Source organism: Euleptes europaea, chromosome 10 (assembly GCF_029931775.1).
Source record: "Euleptes europaea isolate rEulEur1 chromosome 10, rEulEur1.hap1, whole genome shotgun sequence".
Lineage (NCBI taxonomy): Eukaryota > Metazoa > Chordata > Lepidosauria > Squamata > Sphaerodactylidae > Euleptes > Euleptes europaea.
Genome location: NC_079321.1, coordinates 64,115,010 through 64,140,950, shown reverse-complemented (window position 1 = coordinate 64,140,950; position 25,941 = coordinate 64,115,010). Strand labels below are relative to the sequence as shown.

The window sequence follows — 25,941 nt, the reverse complement described above, 5'->3', positions numbered from 1 at the left end:
TCCTGCTGTGCCCCATAGCATGTCTGTGACACCACCCAATTCTACAGTGGCATAGGGGTTATGCCAGGGTGGCGCTGGTGGGGTTTGCTGCAGTGATAGCTTCAGATACATGGGCATGTCTCTGGGCTATGTATCCTATAGATACCGCAGTGCAGGGCTTAGTCACCATCCTAAATCCTTTTGAGGTAGGGGTTCGGATCAGGCTGCAAGAGCCTGTCAAGAATTTGATATATACAATATTATTCAAATATTTTGGATTTGCGTTTGTCAGTGGTTCCCAGAACAACTGTTCAAGGGTCAATGATTTAATATGTATTAAAGATTTACCACTGAAGTTAATGGGTCTAGAAGGGTGTAACTCTGTTTAGGATAGCAATACTAATCACCTGCTCAGTCTTTACTTTTTCATCTCTGAATTCTCTCCACACACACACACACATGTACCTTCTGTGCAGTAATTCTGCTTGGCAAATCCTGACACTCGCACAACCTTGTCGGCTACATTTTTCATATATTTACTTTTTAAAAAACCCATCAGCATCTTTCTTGTCTGTAGAGTCTTATATCATCAGTTCATTGCCATAGGCTGCTACTCCTCAACGAAAATGTCAGACCAAATGAAGAAAGGTAAAACCACAGGAGAAGAAGTTGGTCCCTTCTACTCCTCTGGGTCCCATTTCTCTCAAAGACTCTTCTGGCTCATTAACCAAACCTGAGTTAGAGGCATCTTCAGCTGCTGCTCTTCCAACTGTCACTGGAGTGTCATACTTTAAAGAAACATCTCCTGAAGGACAGCAAAGTGTCACTGCTGGTGAATTTGGCTTTAAAAAAATGTACTGTGAAATGACACCAAGGGCCAATTTGCTTCCATTCTTCTTTCTCCCTGAAGTGAGGAAATGAGCAAATACAGTCAGTACTAATTTTGAGGTCCTGATGGATTTGGGGAGAATTTCTTCCCAGATAACTATGGCTCCTTTGAGGTGCAATCAATGACTGTAAGAAAAACATACCATGAAACTCAGAGGTTTGCTTCACTGGAAATACCGCCGGGATAATTAATGACCCATAAAATGATGACCATGAAAGGCAAGTAACTGAGCATGAACCAGGTGTGCACAGACTGAGTGGGAAAGCCGCATGAAGTCAATTTGTGAATTAATCTTCATGCTCTTTGTCATTGCCATCCAGTCGACAATTCATAACAAGAACCAGCTCACTTTGGTTTACAGAGATACACGTCGTTGAAATGTTGCTCATATCTGCCAGTTGCCCGCTGTGACTATGTGCTACTGCTTTTATTTTTTATTCTTCCCAAAATAAAAAAGCATGAATTGAAATAGCTCATCCCAGTAGGAGACCATTTCTCTCAGTGAATTATTCATAACTGCCTTGTCTACATGTGCTATGCTTCACCATTCTCCCCTTGCAGGAAGCCACGCAGATGCACAAATGTTCTGACGCTCTCTGTCTGGCTTCAACAATGTATACACATACATTGGCAGTTAATCATATTATCATAACATGTAACTTATTTAGCATTTGCTAGGTTGGCAGCTCTGTCCATTTTCCTTTGTACAAGTCCCATGTTACCTGGAAAGAAGTAAAAACAATAGTGAAAAATAGGGTCACCAATCTCCAGGTACTAGCTGGAGATCTTCTGCTGTTACAACTGATCTCCAGCTTATAGAGGAGTTCACCTGGAGAAAATGGCTGCTTTGGCAATTGGACTCTATGGCATTGAAGTCCCTCCCTTCCCCAAAGCCCACCCTCCTCAGGCTCCACCCCAAAAACCTCCCACAGGTGGAGAAGAGGGACCTGGCAACCCTAATGATAAAGGACACAAGGCCCACTGTAAGTAAATTTCCTCTATTTTTACTGACATCATACCCTCACATGCCGTACTTGTATTATGAATATTTGTGCTGTGTTTAGATTTGGACGAACAGCTAACGTGGCGGATGGTGTCCTGATGGCATCCCTGGATACATTTGCTGACACTGAGACTAGGATTTGAATGCTCAGACCTATCAGAGATGGGTGCTGAGATTGAAGTCATCATCTCCTCGGAATCCTCATCTGGCATGTGCCAGGAAATGATGAGTCATGTTCTTCCTGTAAATCTGTCACATGTCAAAACGTTCAGACTACTAGGTCATGCTGAAACAATGAGCAACCGAGGCTGCCATTCCCTCAGATGCTTGAATTTACCCATGGGAAATGCATAGTACCCAGAAGGTGATTGGAGATAACATAGAAGCAACCATTTGATCTTATATGTAACGGTTGCAGGCAAAATAGTGGAAAGTACAAAAGTGCTTACCAAACAAAAATGATATAACAAGATTTGGGACCTGTTAACAATTACAGAACTGACTGCTTGTGTTGGGGATTCGTGTGAAACTGGGGGTGGGGGGCGGGGAATCATAGAAGTCTGATTTCCAATACTGACTCCAGTACTGGAGTCATCTGTCAGAAGGAGCAGTTTAATGTCGTTTCCATTTTGCAGTTTTCTGAAGGGCAGAAATTATTTGTAGTGTGTTCTTGCGCAATCATTCATGGATGTTTGCATATACTTGTATTTGTTCATGTCTTGCTATGTTTACTTTTTATTAGTTAAAAATAAATAAAAGGGGGAAAAGTTAAATTGGAAATAAAATTAGCAAAATTCAAGGCATGGCTGGTGGATGCAAAATGGCTGCCAAGTGTAGAATATATTAAATTGATTGTTTCCATTCAGCAAGTCATTTATGAGAAGCAAGCTCCTATGTATATAGGGGAACTTTCTGATGCAACCATAAACCAGCCAGAAAAAGAAATTGTTTTCCATTCCATGTGACAAGCCACATAAAACGCTTGGCGCATGCATCTGCCAGAGGGAGCAGTTGAACGTGGTTTTCATTTTGCAGCCATTTTTCAGTTTTCTCAGGGGTGGAAGTCTACATATACAGGCATGGAGAAATCAATATGGGATTCTTGCTACTAATAGTACCTATCAATGATCTGTGTTTTGACGCAGAGATGTTTGTACTGTGTTGCATGGTAGCCGCTTTAGAAGGACTCCTGTAGCTCATGCCTTGATTCTGACCTCCATCTTTAAGAATCAGTACTCTGAATTACAGTTGAAAGAAGGGTGAAAGATTAATACAAGCTGCAGCAGAAGGTTAATATGACTCATTTACAGCACCACAATCTTGACCTTTGCAAATGATATAAAAAAATCTATAAAGCCATTAATGCTACAGGTTAATTTAAACAGCACTCTCATGTTCATGAGGCTCAAAAACATGAAAGAAATTTTCCTGCTTTCAAGTATTATCTCCTGCATATAAAATTTCTTGTTCTCCACAGGACAGACCCTTTAACTTTGTTGATCTAATGATAGAAGAAACTGTTATTCTGTAAAACTGAATCTGAAGAGTAATGTGGTCCTGTGATATTTTATTGAGAAGGTTGCTTCTATATGACTCTCGTATGCTGCTGCTATTATTATTATTATTATTATTATTATTATTATTATTATTATTATTATTATTATTATTATTAGCCAGTAACTAGAAGCTCTATTTGAAAGGCTACTTAGTTCAATCCCAACAGAAGTTGGTTTCAGGTAGCTGGCTCAAGGTTGACTCAGCCTTCCAGCCTTCCGAGGTTGGTAAAATGAGTACCCAGCTTGCTGGGGGTAAAGGGAAGATGACTGGGGAAGTCACTGGCAAACCACCCCATAAACAAAGTCTGCCTAGGAAATGTAAGGATGTGACGTCACCCCATTGTGGGATGTGTAAGTAATGACCCGGTGCTTGCACAGGGGACCTTTACCTTTACCTATTCAAATCAAAGAACACTATTGAGCAATTAGTTCTGCTTGTGGGCTTTTTAAAAATTAGTCACAGAAATTATAATCTTTCAGTAACACATCCAGAAAATTGGAGAAATCACTGATATGTGTGTAAAGTGTCGTCAAGTTACAGCTGACTTATGGTGACCCCAGCAAGGGGCTTTGAAGGCAAGTAAGAAAAAGAGGTGGTTTGGCAGTGCCTTCCTCTGCAGAGTCTTCCTTGGTGGTCTCCTTTCCGAGTACTGACCCTGTGTAGAATTTGGTTATTCCAGTCGCAACATTTAGAATGAATATTGAACTGAAAACTCCTTCAAAGCTCTGTTTTGAATTTAATGCACAGCTTCATATCATTCCTTGTTTTACCTTGCCAGAAAAGTTTGAAGACCTTTCCAGCTTTGACAATACAATGTAATATTCAGGACAGCGAGTCCTTTTGTTCTCTCTTACTTAAGCAACCAACAACTGAACAGACACCAGTATGGATCTTTTTTATCTTTTGTTGAAAAAAGAATAGATTCCTTTAATTAGGCAAGACAGTGTGCAATACAATAGTGTGATGAATAGACCCACAACAATTGAGGTCAGGCAAGCCATTAAAATAAAAAAATCCTAACATTCTAAATACATATTAAAGTCAATTATTACAGTTAAAACAAGTTACATTTCTGTCTCTCATACACTGTTCTTAAGGATTATCAAATAAGCCAAAAAGAACCCAGTTGTTTTACCAGGCAAACTGGTTTCTCCAATCTCTGCATGCAAAGCTTGAATCCAGGGAAATCCAATCTGCTATAGTTTTCCATGTAACTTTATAGAGCAAATCCATCTATCTTGATCAAGCTTAGAAATTGCTAATTTCAATCATGTGACTACTTCTGAGTATCTGAATGCTTCTATTGTAAAAAGTAATACTTGCATCTGCTTGTGTCAACAGATGTTTCTAAACATATAAAGATAGCAAAGTGGAAGGCCATCAGTTTCTCAGGCCAAAAACTGTAAAACAAAAGATTACTTAACTCTAGCAGGTGTGCAAATGCCCTACATTGCGAATGAGATCATTGCTACTACGAGACCTGCTTAGATTTCTGAGATTTGACAAGATCAATCTATACCATGCCACCTTCACTCCTGATACAGGGTTTACACATATCAGCCTTCTTTCCACAAGGAATTACTCTGGAAATTGAGGTTCACCAGTACTCAGACTTCAACATATTGTTACTGAGAAAATGCAATCCTTTCCGCAGCTAGTGGGCCTATTGCATTAAAAATTGCATGACCATGTGTCACGCCCATCTATTAGACAATTCTGACACCACCACTGATGATGAGTGAAACAGAGTCCCCCCCCTTCCCATGCTTACATAAACTGATAGCAGGGTGTGTGTGTGTGTGTGTGTGAATACTGATAGTGGCATGATTTGAATTGACCATCCTATCTATTCAAGCAGCAGGATTGGTCCCTTTGAAACTTTTTAAATTGTTTCTTTGGTTTCCTAAATATTTAAGCCACCTTTTGTATGTTTTTCTAGAGCAATGCTATTTGAATAATCATGAGATTCCACATTAATTGACAAAAACTCTTTGTAGATTGAATAGAATTTCTGGTCTACAGGGATCTGTAATATCTATACTGCTACAACATTTATACATTTCCAATTGATTGTAAGCAAAAGAAAACTGGGTGTGTATTTTCCCATTTATAATTACACTTTTTAAAAATAAAAATTACAGATACCGTGCTTATGAATCATTTGCCATCCCTGCCACCAAGACTGGATACTGTTGACATGCAGTCTCCCAGAATACCAGGAAGAAAAAGAGGAAGGCCCCCGCTCCATCCTGCTCCGATGAAAATGGCTGTTCATAATCTGTATTCAGCACCAGCCGGTTCCTTGCCTATAGTGAAGATCCCTAAGAAGCGAGGGAGAAAACCTGGGTATAAGGTACGTATTCTTTCCCAGTCCTTTAATATACCTTTTGGTCTCTTTGCTTAGAATCTCTTTGCTTAGACTGTACTTCAACATAGTAATTTCTATGGAGTATTAAGAGTAGGATTGCCAGGTCCCTCTTTGCCACTGGCGGGAGGTTTTTGGGGTGGAGCCTGAGGAACGCAAGGTTTGGGGAGGGGAGGGACTTCAGTGCCATAGAGTACAATTGCCAAAGCAGTCATTTTCTCCAGGTGCACTGATCTCTACCGGCTGGAGATCAGTTGTAATAGCAGGAGATCTCCAGCTGGTACCTGGAGGATGGCGATCCTAATTAAGAGCGCTACTGAACATGGTAGGGAATCTTGCCTACTTGTTTCTTGCTAACTGCTACTGCCTTGAGTGATCCTCCTGCAGGCTGCTCATTCAGTGGCTGCTCATTCAGTGTGCCTAACACGGCCCATCAAGCTGGATATATTTTCTTCTGTTTCATCTGGTGTTGATTTTTAGTGAAATGTTCTCTACTGCTGTTTTATTGCTTGGTGTTAGATTGCTATTTTAATATCTTTTAATTACTCATTTTTTCCCAAAAATGTTGTGAGCTACCTTGAACTTTCAACAGGGTTGAAAGATAGAAGTTATAAGTGAATAAAAATGATACAATCCCATATGGTACATTTTCAAACTATATGCGGGCAGACCCTCTCAGAGGTCCAGAGAGGACTGGGAAACTTCTAGATGTTGAGGCTAGGGTTGCCAACCTCCAGAAAGTAGCTGGAGATCTCCTGCTATTACAAATGATCTTCAGCCGATCAGTTCACCTGGAGAAAATGGCTGCTTTGGCAATTGGACTCTATGGCATTGAAGCCCCTCCCCAAACCCTGCCCTCCTCAGGCTCCACCCCAAAACCCTCCCTCCAGTGGCAAAGAGGGACCTGGCAACCCTAGTTGAGGGCCATGACCATAATGAAAATTTAAAAATTATAACAAATGGCGCTCATAAAAACAGGTTGTGAAACTTATCAAATGCTAAAAAATGGATTTGTCTGAATCTGAATCCTTCCAATCCATCAGTGAAGAATTTTGATTACTTTTCTGCAGAGTTTGATTTTTAGTGTAGAGTACATAGTGCTTTGAAAATACTGACATATTTTTAGCATTTATGGTACTTTGTTTGGCAACTGGCTGGCAACCAGTGGGAGTCTGGGAGGAGGGGAAATTGGGGGTATTGTTGGTGCGATGGTGTTATATCACTTCTAGGGGAAACGTTGACATGACATAACACCATTGTGCCAACAGCAAATCAAAGAAAACTATTCCCCACCAGCCACCAGTGTAGCAGTGGGAAATGGATTCTGGAGGAGGGAGATCCCTTGCATCCACTGGGAACCTGGAACCCCTAGTTGTTAAAGACTTGCTAAGTAATAATGAATGTTATAATAGTTGTTGGGGCACATCTTTATGAGGTCATATTTCAACTCTTGCAACAACATTAAATGTTTGAAATATTTTACATAATTGTTTCAGTACAACTTGAATAAGATTCATTTCCTTTTTGGCATGTGCAAGGCACTACATTTGCTGGCAACTAGGGGGAAAATAAAGGGGGAAAGATAGACATTGAATTGAACATCATTTATTATTTATGGAGTCTGGTTGAATGCAATCATTTTTGTCATCAAGTATGTACGAATAGCATGTTCAGGAGTGATGCTGTTTCTTGATGAATGGAGACCAAAAATAAGACATCCTATAGTAACTGATGGCTTCAGGTTTTGAGGTTGATGTTGGCAATCTATAACACTCAACACATCTGGCTTTCTGTTTTTCATTAGCATTGAGAGATTTGTACATTGAAGCAACATTTCTACAAGGGAGACTTTCTACTATGTATGGCTCCTAATGTTAAAACATACAGCTCTCAATCAAAATCCACTTGCAGCTGAAGTTGGAGAATACATTTTGTGACAGGTAGATCTCATGATTTAATTAGCTTACAAATGGCCTGGGTTCCTGCTACAGCAAGACTTTTATGTGCATTGTTAAAGCTCCTGAACATTCAAATGGCAGGAAACCAACTTCTTTATAGCAAGTCGATGCTGGATTATTATAGAACAGATGGACAAAATTGTGTCTGAATGTAACAAAAATATGAATTTACAATCTAGGTTAAATTTTACTTTGATGGAAATTTGAACAAAGACATCTTTATTGCCTGCAGTATATCATCTGACTTTTTCCCAGCTGACATTAAACCTTCATGTTTGCCTTTATGTAGCTGTAAAATGCTAATTGTTCCTGTATTTTTCACCATGCTTCCTCAGACTACTGGTGTCCACAAGCCACTCTGGACACCTGTATCTGGACACTTAGATCACAGCCTGGCTGCATCAATACATTGGGTATCATGCTATCATTGTGCTACAGCAATCATTTTCAGCTGGAGCTGCTTCCACATGGGGATTTTTTACCAGGTGGAAAACAGCATGCCCTTGCTTTTTAGGGAAGATTCCACGCAACATCATGCTCTTTCCAAGCACACCACTTGGGGTTCACAGGACTTTCCCTTTAACCTAGAGCAGCGTGCCCCACAGGGATAGGGTGTGCAGACTCATCCCCACCTTTCTCAGCCCCGTTCACCACTCTTCCACAGCAGGGGTAGCTTATCCCACCATCATGCAGAAACAGTCTGGATTGTCTTGTCCATGTGGGGATATCTCATTATGAGTGATTGCTATATCTCAGTGATAACACTATATCTGATGATCTGTGGATGCAACCCTGGAAACTGATGCTTCCTAAAGTATGAATCAACATGATGTTCCACCAGACCAGAGTTTGACATAATTGAATTGATCTAGACTTACTTCAGGCTTATGGTGTCCATGTATATCCATTATTAACCCATTACAGGAATGGAATCGTTGTCTTAACAATGTATCAGGTTGCAATCAACTTCATATGCGTTACTGGAGTACTCTGAAATAACTGCTTACAGAATGATATTTATTCATGCTTTCCCTTCTCCAGTTGGTCAAGTAACTAGTCTCCATGGAGACTGATCGATAAGGAAATTGATCTTGAAGGAAGCCTGTGAAGATAAATTAGCCACTAAAGAATCAATTTCCTTTGGATTAAAAAAAATTGGAGATGTGCAGTGACTTTGTAACTTCTTTACAAAACATACAAGCTGGACATGCATTATGGGATGCATAATAAGCACAAAAGCATTAATACCAAAAAGTTTCATCAGTCTAGCTTTCCCACTGACACCCAATTTAAATTGTTTGCAATCAAATTTGTCTGATTTCTTAGAGCCAGCCTCACCTATGAGGAAAGGATGGAGACTCTGGGACTTTTCAGTTTAGAAAAAAGACTGCTAAGGGGAAACATGACAGATGTTTATAAAATTATGCATGGGGTAGAGAAAGCGAAGACTTGAAACGACTACTGCTGAAAGTTAACAGAGAAAGTGCCAAAGCAGGACTACAGCTGAACATCAAGAAGACAAAAGTAATGACTACAGGAGAATTACTCAACTTTAAGGTTGACAACGAGGAAATCAAAATTGTTGAAGACTTTCTATTCCTTGGCTCCATCATCAACCCAAAGGGAGACTGCAGCCAAGAAATCAGAAGGAGTTTGGGGCTGGAAAGGGCAGCCATGAAGGAGCTAAAAAAGAGTCTTAAGTGTAAGGATGTTTCACTGGCAAAGAAGATCAAGTTAATTCATGCCATCATATTCCCTATTACTATGTATAGGTGTGAAAGCTGGACAATGAAAAAAGCTGATAGGAAGAAAGCAGATTCCTTTGAAATGTGGTGTTGGAGGAAAGTGTTACAGATACTGTGGACTGCCGGTGGGAGATCCCCCCCTGGGCGGGGGACCACAGTTACAGATACTGTGGGTTATAGATCAAATCAAGCCTAAACTGACCCTAGAAGCTAAAACGACTAAACTGAGGCTGTTGTACTTTGGTCACATTATGAGAAGACAAAAGTCACTGGACAAGACAATCATGCTCAGAAAAGTTGAAGGCAGCAGGAAAAGAGGAAGACCCAACAAAAGATGGATTGACTCTATAAAGGAAGCCACGGTCCTCAATTTGCAAGACCTGAGCAAGGCTGTTAAGGATAGGATGTTTTGGAGGACATTGATTCATAGGGTCGCCATGAGTCGGAAGCGACTTGACAGCACTTCACACACACAGAGAGAGAAAGTGGATGGAGCTTTTCTCCCTCTCCCATTATGTTAGAATTCACGAGCATCTAATGAAGTTATTCACAAATATGTTCCAGACAGACAAAAAGAAGTACTTCTTTATTCAACAAGTAATGTTGAAATAGCAATGGAATTCACTGCCAGTGAATGTAGTGATGGCCACGAGCATGGATGGCTTTAAAATGAGGTTAGCCAGATTCATGGAAGAGAAGTTCCTCAATGATGGCTAGCTATTTTAAGTAAAGGGAATCTCTATATACAGAAGCAGCAAACCTTTGAATAACCATGCTAGAAGGCAGCATCAGGGGAAGATGCCATTGGTTAGCAGGACCCACCACACAAAAAAGATCAAGCAGTTATTTTGCTTTGCAAGACAGAAATCACTAATGTTATTGTTGCTGCTTACTACAGAATAAAATTTATTTAGCAACCACAGTATATTAGGCACCAGTACTTACTCATTTTGGCACTGGTCTTTTTAGAGGATTTTTTATCGAGAGTCCATCAAGCCAATAACTAGAAATGTTTGCCTCTGCATACCTTAATTGATAATGGCTGTAAATATCTGCCTTTGTTTAGCTTCAGGGGTTTCCCTTTTCCCAAGTTGCCTAAATCTTTTTTTTTTTTTTATAAACACCTAGGCTGAAGAAATTCATAGGCTTTGTTACGTGTCACTTTCTTGCCTCCACCACATTGTTTTTTTCCACTTGACTGGAACAAATGCCTTTGGGATTATATGTTATCTTTTGTGCTGTCATTCTCTGCATGGTGCAAACATATAAAAAGTTAAATCAGATTAGTATTAAAGATGAAACACAAAACAGTTACAAATGATGGGTTAATTGTTGTAGTTGCTGAGGTTATTAATTATTGGGTTATGCTAACTAGGGGGTTGGCTCTAGTGATCTGCTTGTGTAAAGATCATAGATCTTCCCTGCTCCCCCCACCAAGTCCCTTTGGCCTTGGGAAATTTGATAGCAGTGTGGGTCAGTGGGCTGCAGTCAGGATGGAAAGGGGGTGATATCCTCTCTCTTCCACCAGTGCAGCTTTGTTGAGTGAAGAGGCAGAAAGGGAAATGTTGCTCTTTTCCTTCTCCTTAGTGCAGCTTACCTACCCACATGGCTATTACTCCACACAAGGGCTGCAGCCCCAGGAATCAACTTTCTCATGGTAGGAAGGCACTGCTGAGAAGGAAAGGAAAGTGGGAAAGATCTGCAACTTTTACTGCCTTCCACAGACTGATCAAACCGGAAGTGTGGTACAGTTCCACCACCACACTGAACACCATACCTTTAATATTTATAACATCTGTGGATTATTTTCTTATAAGGGATGTGCCATCTTTATAAAACTGTTTTTTTAGAGCACTACTCTCCAAATGGTGTTCCCACATTTCTATTATAGGGTAGCCATATTGGACTTTATTGGTGTCAGCAGAATGTTTTCCCGTGTTGAGTTCTATTTGGTTTAAGTAAGATTCCATATGAATATAGGAACTGTTACCAAAATAAATATATCTGCAATAAAAGGAATATATATTTGCATCATCTTTCCATCATTTTATAAATGGCCAAGTCAAAATATCTTATTTATTTAATGTTCCAAGGTCTACTCAGCTATGAAGCCTAAGCAAGGCATACGTTCCAGTATCTATAGGTGAAAATAGGGGCACTGCTATGCAAGTGGGGGTGGAACCAAGAGCAGAACCCAGCATCCAGTTATATGGTCTAGTGGATCATAATGGGGGCAACACAATCTAGACATAAGGAAGAATTTCATAGGTTTGACTTTGACTTTGATGATCTGTGCTGGGCCCTGTGTTGTTCAACATCTTTATAAATGATTTGGATGAAGGAATAGAGGGGATGCTTATTAAATTTGTAGATGATACTAAATTGGGAGTGGTAGCAAATACGGTAGAAGACAGAGCCAAGATGCAGGATGATCTTGACAGGCTGGAGAAATGGGCTAGAACTAATAAAATGCACTTCAACAAAGACAAATGTAAAGTTCTGCATTTAGGTAGGAAAAATCAAATGCATAATTATAGGATGGGGAAGACTTGTTTGAGCAGTAGTGTGTGTGAAAAGGATCTTGGGGTCTTAAGTAGACCAAACACTGAACATGAGTCAGCAGTGTGATGCTGTAACTAAAAAGGCAAACACAGTCTTGGGCTGCATCAACAGAAGTATAGTGTCCAGATCACGCGAAGTGATGGTATCGCTTTACTCTGCTCTGGTTAGACCTCAACTAGAGTACTATGTTCAGTTTTGGGCACCACAATTTAAGAAAGATGTAGACAAGCTGGAAGGTGTCCAGAGAAGGGCAACAAAGATGGTGAGGGGTCTGGAGACCAAGTCCTATGAGGAAAGATTGAAGGAGCTTGGTATGTTTAGCCTGAAGAGGAGAAGACTGAGAGGAGATATGATAACCATGTTCAAGTACTTGAAGGGCTGTCATATAGAGGAGGGTGCCAAGTTGTTTTCTATTGCTCAAGAAGGTCGGACCAGAACCAACGGGTTGAAATTAAATCAAAAGAGTTTCCGCCTAGACATTAGGAAGAATTTTCTAACAGAGCGGTTCCTCAGTGGAACAGGCTTCCTCGGGAGGTGGTAAGCTCTCCTTCCCTGGAGGTTTTTAAGAAGAGGTTAGATGGCCATCTGTCAGCAATGCTGATTCTGTGACCTTAGGCAGATGATGAGAGGGAGGGCATCTTGGCCATCTTCTGGTCACTAGGGGTGTGGAGGGGGGAGGTAGTTGTGAAATTCCTGCATTGTGCAGGGGGTTGGACTTGATGGCTCTGGTGGTCCCTTCCAACTCTATGATTCTATGATTTTTAAGGGTCTTTGAGGTTGTCGGCTGAAATCCAGCCACAAAACAGCGCAGGTCCAAACTAGATGTTAAATGTGACATGTCTTCAGGACACTGGAGAACTATGCTGCTTATCCTTGGGCTGCAGAGTGCTGCAAGGAGGCAGGAAGGCAAGCAGTCATGCGGCCATTTCTGCTGGCAAAACTGGCACAGAAAGCCAGCCGGAAGAAGCCCCTGCTTTCCCCTTGCACTGCTCCGCAGCCAAATGGAACAACAGAGCAGTTTTATGGTAGCGGCATAACCTGGATCTCAGAGGTTAGCAGAAAAACAGATGTCAATATTGATAACTGCTGTTTGTATTCTTGGGATTAAAAATAGTTCTTTTTTCTTAACCCAGGGCCCCCAAGCATTTTAAGCCTTGCAGGCTCCTTTGGAATTCTGACACTGGGTGGTGGTGGGTGCAACTACAGAATGGCTGCCACAGCAAGTGGAGCTAGTCACGAAAGGGCTGCCACATAGGCTTACCAGGTTGGTCCTCTGCTCAAGTGGGAGGTTTTTTGGGTGGAGGTGAGATCACGCTCGCGCTCAGCCGCGCCAATGCAATCGCGGCACTTCCAGTTTACACCCGGAAGTGCTGCATCGCAACAAGGCCTTTACCACTCAAACTGGGAGTCTGAGTGGTAAACGGCCCCTTGCGATGTGTCTTGTCACCTGGTACTTGGCAACCCTACTGCCACAAGAGGTGTAAGAAACTACAAAATGTCAGGGAGTGAGGTCATACATAAGTCTAATAGTAACTCTCCAGCATTTCAGACAGAAGCTCTTTTAATGGGACACTTAAAAATGAATATATTATTTTCTTTCATAGACACAGCATACACTTCAGGCATGCATTGAAGATCTTTATGTGGTGGTGGCAGCTGCTGCCAAAGCAACTTTTAAAAAATCTGCACAACCAATCAGACCTCCAATGGCCAATCAGAAACCTTGCTGGGCAAAAGCTCCACCTTACTCCACCTACTTTCTAAAGACACTTAGCAGGCATCAGGAAAGATGTCAATGGGTGCCATGACAAAATGATACCATGTTGGGGATTGTTGTCCTAACTTGTAGTTCTGCTGACTATGCATTCTGTTGATGACTCCTGTTTTTCAATGGGTGTTACTTGTCAGGAGAGATAACCCCCTGAGTGTTCACTCAAGGTTTTACAGTCATATTGGAAAATGCTTGAAGTTTCAAGAAGGGAAGAAATTCAACAATTTAGAAATGATTCATTTAAAAGAAATCAGCTTGTGGTTTTTTTTATTATCCTATATAATTTGCTGCAATCTGAAAACTTTGTTACCTCATTGTTTCACCTGACTTTTTCACCTGATTTTACAAAAATATGAAATAGCATTGCTCCAGGTAGAAAGATGTGAACCCCCCTATTTACTTTTCTCTATTAAACTACATCTCTCATTAATTCCTTATGTCTTCTTTCTTATTTTTTAACCAGTACTCTAACTATAAAAGGGTTTAACCTTTTATTCCACAGAGGAGAAGCCCATTAGGTTTATGAGGAATTTTATCTCATTATCTTTTCAGAATTCTTTGAACTGTAGAGGAGCATATTGGTATTGATGTCTATTGTTAAGGGTCTGATAATTTAAAATATATTTTTTCTAAACTGCTGATGTGACTTACCATTCCTTTGTTATGCTGATGAATAAGAATGTCAACTGATAGTGCTTCAATATGTGTTCATTGTTAGGAGCTTCTGTGATAACATACTTGCTCCCTTAAGACAGGAATTTATGCAATTTACACAACAGGAGACATTACAACCAATTGGAAATGTGCCAAACATGACAAGCATAAAACAGGTGTGAGGAAGGCATAAAGCAGCTGACTAAAATTTGACAAAATGGGTACATTCAGGTTTTTTAAAAAAAAACATGAAGGAAGAATATGAAATTTTTGAATATAAGCAAATCTTAAGAGTACTAAAAGATACAGGTTCATGCATTCCCAACACAATCCATATTAAATTCCATATGCACTGGGAACTAAAACTGGCTATAGATGAAAGAAACAGTCAAATAAAATACATATAATCATATATGCTCTTTAGTACCTTTCTAAGCTTTTAGAGGACATTGGTCCCAATTACAACTGATGAGTCCCGAGGCACGAAAATGTGCCAGTGAATGCATAAGGCAAGTTCTGAAGTGGCTGACATGCTGTAAATTTCCACACAAATCTACCCAGACTGATGACCACGCAGACTCCTGCATGTCAGTTAACAGAGGGAAAAAGCAAAATATGGCTGGAGTAGCTCTTAAGATATCCTTGCTCGATGTTTTTAAAATATTGAGGATGGGAAGTATGCTGCAAGTTTAGTTATTTATATCTGGTGGCCTCCAGACAAAGGGATAGTTTCACTTATTGATTTATTGTGTTCTGTAAAGTCTATGTCGGATCCAAATTAGGACTTGTAACATGCAATTTTCTCCTCCATTGCTTTTTATTGTCTTCTTGAAAAGTCTCTTTACCACCAGACAGGTTTTCCCCAGCTTTGTATACTCATGCCTTTATTACAGGAAAGACTTTTTATCATAGTACATTGAAAGTAGAAATGCGGAGGCTGCTAAAAAAAATTCTGGAACTCAGGAGATGCTGAAGTCTTCACTGGCAGCCTTATATCAGGATCCTTTTTGGTGGGTCTACAGTAGACTTCGTATAGGCCTTTGGACCTTTATGTATTTTATAAATTTGCACATAAAGTTGCTTTGGGAGATGCAGCCTGGACAGAAGGACTCTGGAAAGAAACACATGTTCTTTTAAAAGCATCTGCTTCTCCATAAAGGCCTGATCCATCGGGTTGCAAACCCCCAGGTGGTGGCTGGAGATCTCCCGCTATTACAGCTGATCTCCAGGCGACAAAGATCAGTTCACCTAGAGAAAATGGCTGCTTTGGAAGGTGGACTCTATGGCATTATACTCAATGGAAGCGCCTCCTCTCCCAAACCCCACCCTCCTCACCCCCAAAATCTCTAGGTATTTTCTAACCTAGAGCTGGCAACTCTACTGATCCAGACATGAGGTTGCAAATAATATTACTTTCATGTTGGAATCAGGCAGGGTTTTTTTGTGGGGTGGGGGTTAAAGACAGTTTGGAAGAAAGATTGCGCCATGTGGTGTCAACATACTTTCATTTGATGTAACAGGCATGACAAGTTTAGACTGACCAGAGGTACCAGTGGTACAAAATAAATGTTATATCATGTATATTATAGGGGTTCCTAGCACCTGGCAACCCTAAGGATTCCTAATTGCCTGGTGAGGGCAGGCAATTGCCCGCCAACTCACCGGGCTGCCTGCCGCCCCTCTGCTGGCCAGGGGGCAGAAGTAGGCCAGCTGGAATGGGGGGGTGGCAATCTGCAGGCGCCACACACATGCACCATACCTCCTTTGGGCAATGCTCTAGCAGTCTTCCCCAAAATGCTTTGGTTTCCATAGAGTTTTCGGAGGGGAATTGCTAGAGCATCCCGCACTCACGCAGCACTTCTGGGGTAAACCCAGAAATGAGAGAATCGTGCCGTGCACGCGGGAGAAGCTGCTGCTCATGGACACATGGATGAGGCACCCACCAAAGGCCAGGTAGGACCTGGCAACCTTATGTATATACCATATTATGTATATACCATGTTCCTTGTCCTACCTCACAGGTGTTTTCCTCTCTGGGAGAAGCTTGTGTTGCTTTCCTGTTGCTGCTGCTGTTGTTCCCCTTTCCCAGTCCCCTGGCCACCCCACCCCCTGCGCCACCAGGTCCTTTCATTTCGTTTTTAAAAACTGGCACTTGACTATCATTATATTGCTATAACAATATGATAATGAGTGTATCAGGTTGTCTGAATTCCCAGTGTTCACTCAGTAAGCCTCTAGCAAGACCCTTTTGTTGTGGTAGAGTTGCCAGCCCAGCTCCAGCAACTAGTGGGGGCTTTCAGAGACAGAACTCTTGAAAAACTGCATCAGATGCATTGTGATGTAACTTCTGGCAAAAACCCAGAAGTGATGTAGCCACACTGGGATGCTCTAGGAATCCCTCAAATTTCTATGATAAAGACTATAGAGCTAGAGCATTGTGGTGTGACAGTGACATCACTTCTAGTTTTTTTTCCTTCAGAAAATGGCCTCACCATTCGTGCAATGCTATTCCTCCCCATTTCCCTCCCACCGCTTGGAGGAAAGCAACAAGAGGGCCATAGTGAAAGCAGGAGCATACCTGCCAAAAACAGGTGAGGGAACTTTATGTTGTGGAGGTATGCCTTTCCTTTTATATCTTCACAAGGAAAGGGGTTAGTTAGAGTCTTCCTTCTCTTTTAGAATGAAACACAAATTGTTATTTCATTATAATGATGTAATGGCGTTCAGTTGATGCTTAGCAAGAAAAAAACGCCCCCTGATTATGGAGGGAAGAAATGTCTCCTGCAGGGAGAGGAGCATGGAAAATGGATGCCCTATGGGTGGGAAAATCCAAACTTTCCCACCCACATAGTAGCTATGCAGACTTTGCTGCAATCTTCTCAAAGCTTCAAAGCAAAGTAGGTTTGGGAAATATATTTACAGGAACTTTCATTTCAGAAGGATATATGGCTTTTCTATACCCACTTTAAATACATTAGCTTCAGCTAAATAGAATACTTATGTTACAATATACTGATTGTGTCTTCACATGCTATGCCAGGAATGACATTTGAAAAGGAAAAATGCAACTTTGAGCATGTAGATTTCAGACAATTGACTTTTAAAATGTATGTTTTCATTGCACCTGTCATATTACTTTTTAATAGGTAATAAATAATGGCATAAATTTTGTTGTCAGGCAGTGACAGGAAAAAGTAACATGAAACATTTAGTTTTCTTTGCAGGCATTTAACAGTAACTCTGTGTCTGTGTTAAGGGAAGTGTAGTTAGTTTTGTAATGGAATGATTCCTTGTTAGATTAGGAATAGGGATGAGTTATATGACTATTTCAATTTCCTTTTAATTTCTTACATTTTCATTGTCATTGATTTTGGTCTTTCTCTTTTTGTTGCTGTTGATGGTTTTGTTTATTTGTTTTATGGCATTGTATGCCAATTTTTCACGATGTGGAATCAGAATGGAGATATTTGAAATGAATTGGCAAGTTTGAAAAATTCCTAAAAGGCACCAAGGACAGTTGTGGATACAGCTGCCATCTCTGGGTTGGGAAATTCCTGGAGATTTTGAGGATGCAGCCTGGGATTGGTAGGGTTTGGGGGACCTCAGCAGTGTAAATACCATAGAGTCTACCCTCCAAAGCAGCCATTTTCTCCAGGGGAACTGATCTATGTATCATGGAGATGAGTTGTAATTCTGAGATATTTCTGGGCCCCAACTGGAATAGGGTTGTCAACTCCAATTAGGGAAATTCGGGGAGATTTGGGGGGTGAAGTCTGGGGAGGGTGGGATTTGGAGAGAAGAAGGACTTCAGTGGGGTATAATTAGGGTTGCTAGGCCCCTCTTTGCCACTGGTGGGAGGTTTTTGGGGTGAAGCCTTAGGAGGGCAGGGTTTGGGGAGTGGAGGGACTGCAATGCCATAAAGTCCAAGACCATGGCTTATAAATGAGATCATGGCTTATATATTTTTATTTTTTATCTTTATAATACTATTACAAGATAACTATCACCTAAAATGGAGGGGGGGGTTAGTAGGGTTGCCAGCTCTGGTTTGGGAAATACCTGGAGATTTTTGGGGTGGAGCCTGAGGAGGGCGGGGTTTGGAGAGGGGAGGGACTTCAATGCCATAGAGTCCAATTGCCAATGCTGCCATTTTCTCCAGGTGAACTGATCTCTATCAGGTGGAGATCAGTTGTAATAGCAGGAGATCTCCAGCTAGTATCTAGAGGTTGGTCAAATAAAACAGTAGTAGGCAAAAAAATGAACAAGCAGTGGACAAGGATAGCAAAGAACGTAAACAACAAGGCTATCACTGTATTACAAAGGTGCAACAAAATAAACAGACAAGGCTAAGCAACCAAGGTTACAAAGAGAAGATAGCAAAAACAATAGGCAAATACTAATAAATATACAAAAGTTCATGTGAAGCATGTAGTTGCATTCTGGTCAATTTCAAGTTCTTCAGGCAATGGAGAGATAGGTGGTAACGCGGCTCCGGAAGTATTCCAGCGCTTTCGCTACACGAAGTAGCTTCATCAGCCACAAGGGCTTAATTGTACAGTTCCTAGGATAAATTTGGAGCTCCCAGTCGGGCTGCTATCAGAAATATTCTATCAGAAATATTCTTACGTGGAAAAGACTGCGGAATTGACAAGCTAGAGGTTGGCAACCCTAGGTATAATGCTATAGAGTCCACCTTCCAAAGTGGCCATTTTCTCCAGGGGAACTGATTTATGTCCCCTGGAGATTAGTTGTAATCCCTGGAGATCTCCAGCTACCACTTGGAGGTTGGCAACCTAACCTGGAAATTGGCAACCCTAGTTGTGGGAGATTATGAGGTAGAGCGAAGAAGAAAAGCACTGCTAACAATTCAGTACCAAGATAAGGTTTAACGATTCATTAAGAATAGGCCGCTTGGAACTATGCGGCCCATACAGAGTCCTGCTCATTACGCAGTTGAAGGAGAAGTAGGATGTGGTATCTGACTAATGAATTTGAAGATCCCCATGTTACAACCTGGCAACCATATTTTGGAGTAGAGAAGTACAACTATTGTATAGGTGCCTACAGGGAAAGGGATCACACTGTGTATATGTTTAAATGGCACAAATTTTCAATCAAAGACTCATTGTTGAGGTAGGAATGGCATGGAATGTGGTGAAGTCTGGTTCTTACGAAATTTATTCACCTCCATGGCTCATGAGATGTAATAAGCAGCTAGTTGTTTCTGGCAAGGTCCTTCTGCATCCTTCTTGGTGCATTTTAAGGATTTGATTAATATTCAAAATGTCTGAGTTGCAGCAAGACCCCATTAGTTGAGGAGTTCAGCATTCATATTTTAAAAACTTTAGCTCTGGGTGCTTCCACCCATGTTTCACTGTGAACCCACTGAAGGTATTTGCACTAGGTTTGTGGTGGGAGAATTTGCAGAGCAGGAACAAGCTGTTCAGCATTTTGTGTCAACCCCTCCCCCAGTTTTCCCCACTATCCTGTTGCATGGTGGTGAGGAACAGGAGTTCAAGTTCTGAGGTCATCCACTACAGCTGGTGACCTGCCCCCCTAATTTGCACCCACCAACCCCCAGACCTTCTGAGATTATGATGATATTTGTTGTTCTCCATTTGAATAGTGTTCAAAGGTTTCCCTTGTTTCCATACAGTGGACTGTAAAATTTATTTTGAAGCAAAAATGTGTGTGTGTGCACGTTGGCATGTGAGAGAGTTATTTCATTAGCAATCAATTAAAAATCAATGACTAGCTGGACATTTTGTATTGATTTTGTAGAATGCAATTGTTCTCAGAATGCTAAAGGAGGCTCCATTGATGCTGTGATGTAGCTTTGAACATCAACGTTATTGTGATGAAGAAAGGAAGTAAAATATGTCATGCAAATTGTGGAATAAAATAACATCTGTTACAAAAGTGTTCTCTTTTACTGCCATAGTGTTGGAATGGTATTATTCTAGTAACTAGTATTCATGTTGCTACTCCATGTAAAAGAGAATTCTAAGACCACTAAAAGTGATAAGATAGACTTCATAGAAACTATGCGTTCCACAGGGTTTAATGGGATTTAGACGCAGCTGGTAACTTTGGTTGGACTGGATCGAAATTTCTATTTATTGTGAAATGACAGGATTAGTCAAGAAGTCCACTCCACTTGTGGTGAAAGTAATGTAAATATAGAATAATTTTGTTGAGGCTTAGCCAGAGTAAAGCAGTCTTTGGTAGAGGTCACAGTTTGACAGCTTTATACAGTTTAAAGAATTATATTTCACATTGCCTTTTTTTAAACATCCAAACACAGTTCTTAATAAACAGCACTGTAGTTTGATAGACTATGCAAAGGGATAAACAACTCCACAGTGAATTGCATAATGTTTTGGATTTCACAGCATAAAACGTTAATGCATATTGCAAGCGATTTCCATTTTCCATATTTCATTTTCCTCGGAAGCATTAATGTTTCTGGAAAGAATGTGATACTATTGTAATTTGCTAAAATATGGGAGTTTTAAGAGTTCAAAGATGCAGTAAACTGGAACCAGTCCTGTGTATATGTTTTCATTACCCAAACTGGTTCTGTCTTGCAGCTGAAATCTCGTGTTCTAATGACTCCTTTAGCAATCTCCCCACCAAGAAGCACACCAGAACCGGATATTAGTTCAATCCCACAGGATGCAGCCACAATCCCCAATTCAGCCGCCCCGCAAGCCCTCACAGGTATGTGGACTCAAATAGTCTTTTGAAAAAGAGTGGGCTGATACAGCACTTTTTTTTACTGTATATAAAATGAGGCTTCTTACATGGCTGTCCTGGGGCCAGTTTTCATAGATCCTGGCAACTGCTCTGTATTTTTACAGAGCAACCACAGGAGCCCCCACCTGTCCATTAATCAATGTTGCACTAACAAGGGAAAAATACACTTCATGGGTACAAGAAAACACATCATTTTTTAAAAAATAATCCAGCATCTGTATGCTTTGAGTGACACGTTCAGAGATATTTGTGTCAATAAAACTAATTTTTAAACTTTTACTACTGACATCAGATCGAGAAAATCAGATTTTTCTGGTAGCCCTATCAATTGGAGACATTATTTTTCTTCAGCAGGTTTTTTTTTTATTTTCTCAGTTTCATTTAGCAATCAAGGCTGTACATAGTAGAAAATCAATTGTACACACATGAAGGACACACCAGTTGAATGGAGAAGCCCAGCACAATGGACAGAGAGAGTTACCTCAGTTCTCCTTTGTATGAATAAATCTGTCTTCAGATTGCTGTAGTATAGTTCATGTCCCTTGTTTGTGCTTGTAATGGTTTCCCCTCTTTGTTTGTATGGCCTTTTAATGGCCTAAAGTGCTATGTAATGCTAAGTATTATTGCTATTATAGCCCTATTTACCCAGAATAGATTGCTTTGGTTCTTTTTATTGTTCAGCCTGAGTGGCTGTTAACACTTCAAGCACTAGATTTTCATTATGGCGATACTAACTGTATATTATCTCCAGCATTGCACAGCCATCATCCACGTCCTTTGCTCTGTTATAATTCCTTTTGTAACCTATCTGATTTCTGTTGCAGTGTAATTCTATATGTTCTGAAAGATGACAACTCTAGCAGGTTTGCAGCCAGCAATAATAATGCATCTTACTTTAGACAGACTTATGCTATATCTGTAATAAGCACACACACACACACACACACACACACACACACACACACACACTTGCCAGAAAGCCTGGAATCTCTGTTATCTCATTTAAAGGACAAGGTGTTGGTAAGCAAAATGTCTACATGGCACCTTCCCATTACAGCTGAGGCCGAATTACGCTACAAACCATTTTATTGATACATGTAACGATATGTAAAAGCTCATTACGCCTGTCTCAGGCTGTGGCCGTCATTTTAGCCCCAGCAGCATCCTCTGCCGAAGGTTTAAGCACAATGTAGATGACCAATATAAGACATTTTGATATATGGAGACAAATAGGGTTCCCAGATCTGGGTTGGGAAATACCTGGAGATTCTGGGGGTGGAGCCTGAGGAGGGCGGGGTTTGGAGAGAGGAGGGACTTCAATGCCATAGAGTCCAGTTACCAAAGCGGCCATTTTCTCCAGGGGAATTTATCTCTATCGGCTAGAGATCAGTTGTAATAGCAGGAGATCTCCAACCACCACCTGGAGTTTGGCAACCCTACAAATTATTTTCCTTAGTTTCTGAATATGTATATGTAATCCAAAAACTGGATTAATGCCAAGACCCAGAGGTCCCCCAATAGATTTTCCCTTAACTGAGCACTGTATTTTAATGGCCTCTTAAGAGTTAAGACTCTTCATTGTGTCCACTTTCTAAACAAAATTGTAAATACAGCTTTGCAGTCCACAAACATAAATACATTTCTGGGTACCTCTGGAACCCTCCTGCCCTCTCTGTTCAACCTGAAAACTACAGTTTGATCCTTGGTTCTTTTTACGTGGAAATATGCTAATACGTTTACCCAAAGCCTACCAGTTAAGAGAGCCCTTTTTGAGAGAAACATTTGCGCTTTTTAAAAAAATAATAATAATATTTTTATTCAGTTTTAAGTAATAATGCATAAAACGAAAGAAAGAAAGAAAGAAAGAAAGAAAGAAAGAAAGAAAGAAAGAAAGAAAGAAAGAAAGAAAGAAAGAAAGAAAGAAAGCGCATTTGCGCTTTCTAATTAGAGGATTTCTGCAAGAAGCAGCAAAGAAAATAACTCTAGCCCTAAACAATTTAAAGCAATTTCAAATTTCTTCATCTGCAGTTATTCAAATGAGGAGGTTTGAGTGATAGAAGAATACAGTAGATATTTCAAACAGGTGAGAACACAAGCGAAGATGGAGGTCTCAGTGTTGAACAGCAAGGCAGGTGTGATTTCTGTTTTGTCAGAAAGCTGTTTTGCAAAACTGAGTGTCCTCTCGTTAAGAGTGTTATGTAAGGTCCTTTGTATTAAATTTTAACCAGTTCAAGTGTTCGTCCTAATCGTATATTCAGGAAAAAGGATATACCAGTGATGAATAGGGTGGCCAGGACCACACACCACCGATGGGAGCTTTGTGGAGGCGGGGCTGGGGGTGGTGATCTGCACACGGAGTGGGTGCATGGCATAATGACGTCACTTCCGGGTTTATCCTGGAAGTGCCAGCATCACATGGGACACTCTAGCACTGTCCTCCAAAAACTCTATGGAAACCACAGAGTTTGGGGGGATGCTAGAGAGTCCCCGTTGCGACGTCGGTGCTTCCAGGGTAAACCCAAAAGTTATGTCATCATGTTTGCATGGGGATCGCCTCCCCCCCTTCAGCTGGCCTGCTTCCACCCACCAACCAGCTGAGGGGAGGTGGGCAGCCCAGTTAATTGGTGGGCAACTTCCCGCCATAACCAGGAAAATGGGAAGCCTAGTGATGAAATATAGGATATACTCAGCCTTCAGAATTTAAAGGATTTCTTTATGGTTTGCTATTTTTCCTCAAGAAATAGCTGAGGTCAATTCCTTTTTCCACAGGTAAGTTCCCTCCCCCACCCCAGTGCATTTATGGATTTCAGAGGAATCTGCCACCACTATTATACGCATAAAAAGTTCTCCTTTTCTAAGGATGTTAATTTTAAAATAAACACTGAAAACAAATTTTGCTTCAGCCTTAGGATCTGCCATTAGGTAGTTTGAGGTCATTTAGTCATTTGCTGTGAAATCAAATCTTACCCATTTCTATCTGACCTCTAAAAATGACATTCATTTTATTTTTACTCTTCTCTCTGAATGCAAACCAATTGTTCAGATTGTGCAGTTGCTATCAACCCCCCCCCCCCAAATTTATTATAAACTCAAATTGCAATTATGGTTCAGGGTCAAAGTCTGAAATATGGATTTCACAGTTTGTTAGAATAGACCATACGTGTAAAATTTAGTTTCCTGTGGATTTTATATGTACATTATTTCCTTAAAAGGCAGTCCTTCCCAATGGAAAAATGGGAGTTCCAATATGACCACAGGATACAGTGTATCCCTACATATTATTCCTCCCTCCCTCTCTCTGTGAAAGACGATCGTTAACATTTGGTTACAGATTTTATACATAAAGGAACAGCACCTAGGAAATGCTAGGTAGATACAAGCAGACTTGATTCTCAGTGGTGACCAGCAGAGCAAGAGAGCAGCTTTTTAGTGTCCCTGATTATTTTCTCCCAGATGAATGTTTGCCATCGACTCTGCTGCATTTGAAGTATAATGTACAAATGTCCCATCGTTTTATAGTGACTTCTCTTGAGATAGGTCCTGGAAAGGCTTATATGATTGTAAGAGAACTTTTCAATGTAATAAAGAACAAACTTTGAAATGGAGCATTCTATATGCATAAGAAGAGTAGTTGCATGAAAAACCACTGATCTAGATGCACTCCAATACACATTAACAGAAAACAGGGATGAAGTACCTTATGATACTAACACTGGGATTTTTTGTCTTCAGTTTGCATTTATGTCAACAAGCAAGCTAATGTGGGGCCTTATCTTGAGAGGAAAAAAGTACAACAACTTCCAGACCACTTTGGGCCTGAACGACCCTCCACGGTTCTACAACAGGCAGTACAAGCATGCATTGACTGCGCACACCAGCAAAAGACTGTCTTCTCACTCGTCAAGCAAGGCTATGGAGGCGAAATGGTGTCAGGTAAGACAGTGAAAAAATATGTAGTGATTAAAATACAGTCTGCTCTTACAACTGTTAACACAGGCCTCCAGATCTTAAGCTAACCTTTCAGCTAGTAAATCAGTTAAAATGTGCTGCAGGATTATAGAGGCCTTTCTTCGGTTGTTGTAATATAATCTTTTTTGCATTTTCCTCTCTTTTGTAAACAAGTGAAGGGATGAAGATGTTCTTCAGATGTGAAACACAGAGTGCTTTTTCTAAGCATGCATACCAAGTTTATTCCCAATGGTACAGTCTTCACAGGAAATATCCCATGGCACTGTATTTTGATGCCTTCCCCTTGAGAACACTGCAGGGTCATCCTGGGGTTCATCCTTGAATTGAAATACAATTCGGGGTAAATATTACATTATGATGTGATTTACAGGTTTCCCATCTTTCTTGAAAACTGATACAGGAACTAGGGTTGCTAACCTCCAGGTGGGGTCTGGCGGTCTCTCAGAATTGCAGAATTCAGACCACAGAGATGAGTTCCCCTGGAGAAAATGGCAGCTTTGTAGTGTGAAGTTTATGGCATTATAGCCTGCTGAGGTCCCTCCCCAAACCCACCCTCCTCAGACTCCACCCCTACTTCTCCAGGAATTTCCCAAGCCAGAGTTGGCAACGTGGCAACCCTAAGGAGGAAGTTGGCCTTCACCCTTGAAATACAGAATTCTGTCCTGAACATGTATATCATCAATGTTTATTCTGCTATCTCAGTTTTTAAGGGCATTGTGTTGCTTTTTTTGTA

At 40.7% G+C, this 25,941-nt stretch overlaps 1 protein-coding gene across 1 annotated transcript in view; it reads left to right on the top strand.

Moving 5' to 3' along the window:
• The window catches only part of SCML4 (Scm polycomb group protein like 4), a 98,581-nt gene that overhangs the window by 44,894 nt on the left and 27,746 nt on the right, over positions 1 to 25,941 (top strand). The window contains exons 2-4 of the mRNA XM_056856939.1: positions 5,570 to 5,781; positions 21,074 to 21,203; positions 24,972 to 25,172. Coding sequence (XP_056712917.1) covers positions 5,581 to 5,781; positions 21,074 to 21,203; positions 24,972 to 25,172 — 532 coding nt within the window. The 5' untranslated portion in view covers positions 5,570 to 5,580. The remainder of the gene's footprint in view (positions 1 to 5,569; positions 5,782 to 21,073; positions 21,204 to 24,971; positions 25,173 to 25,941) is intronic.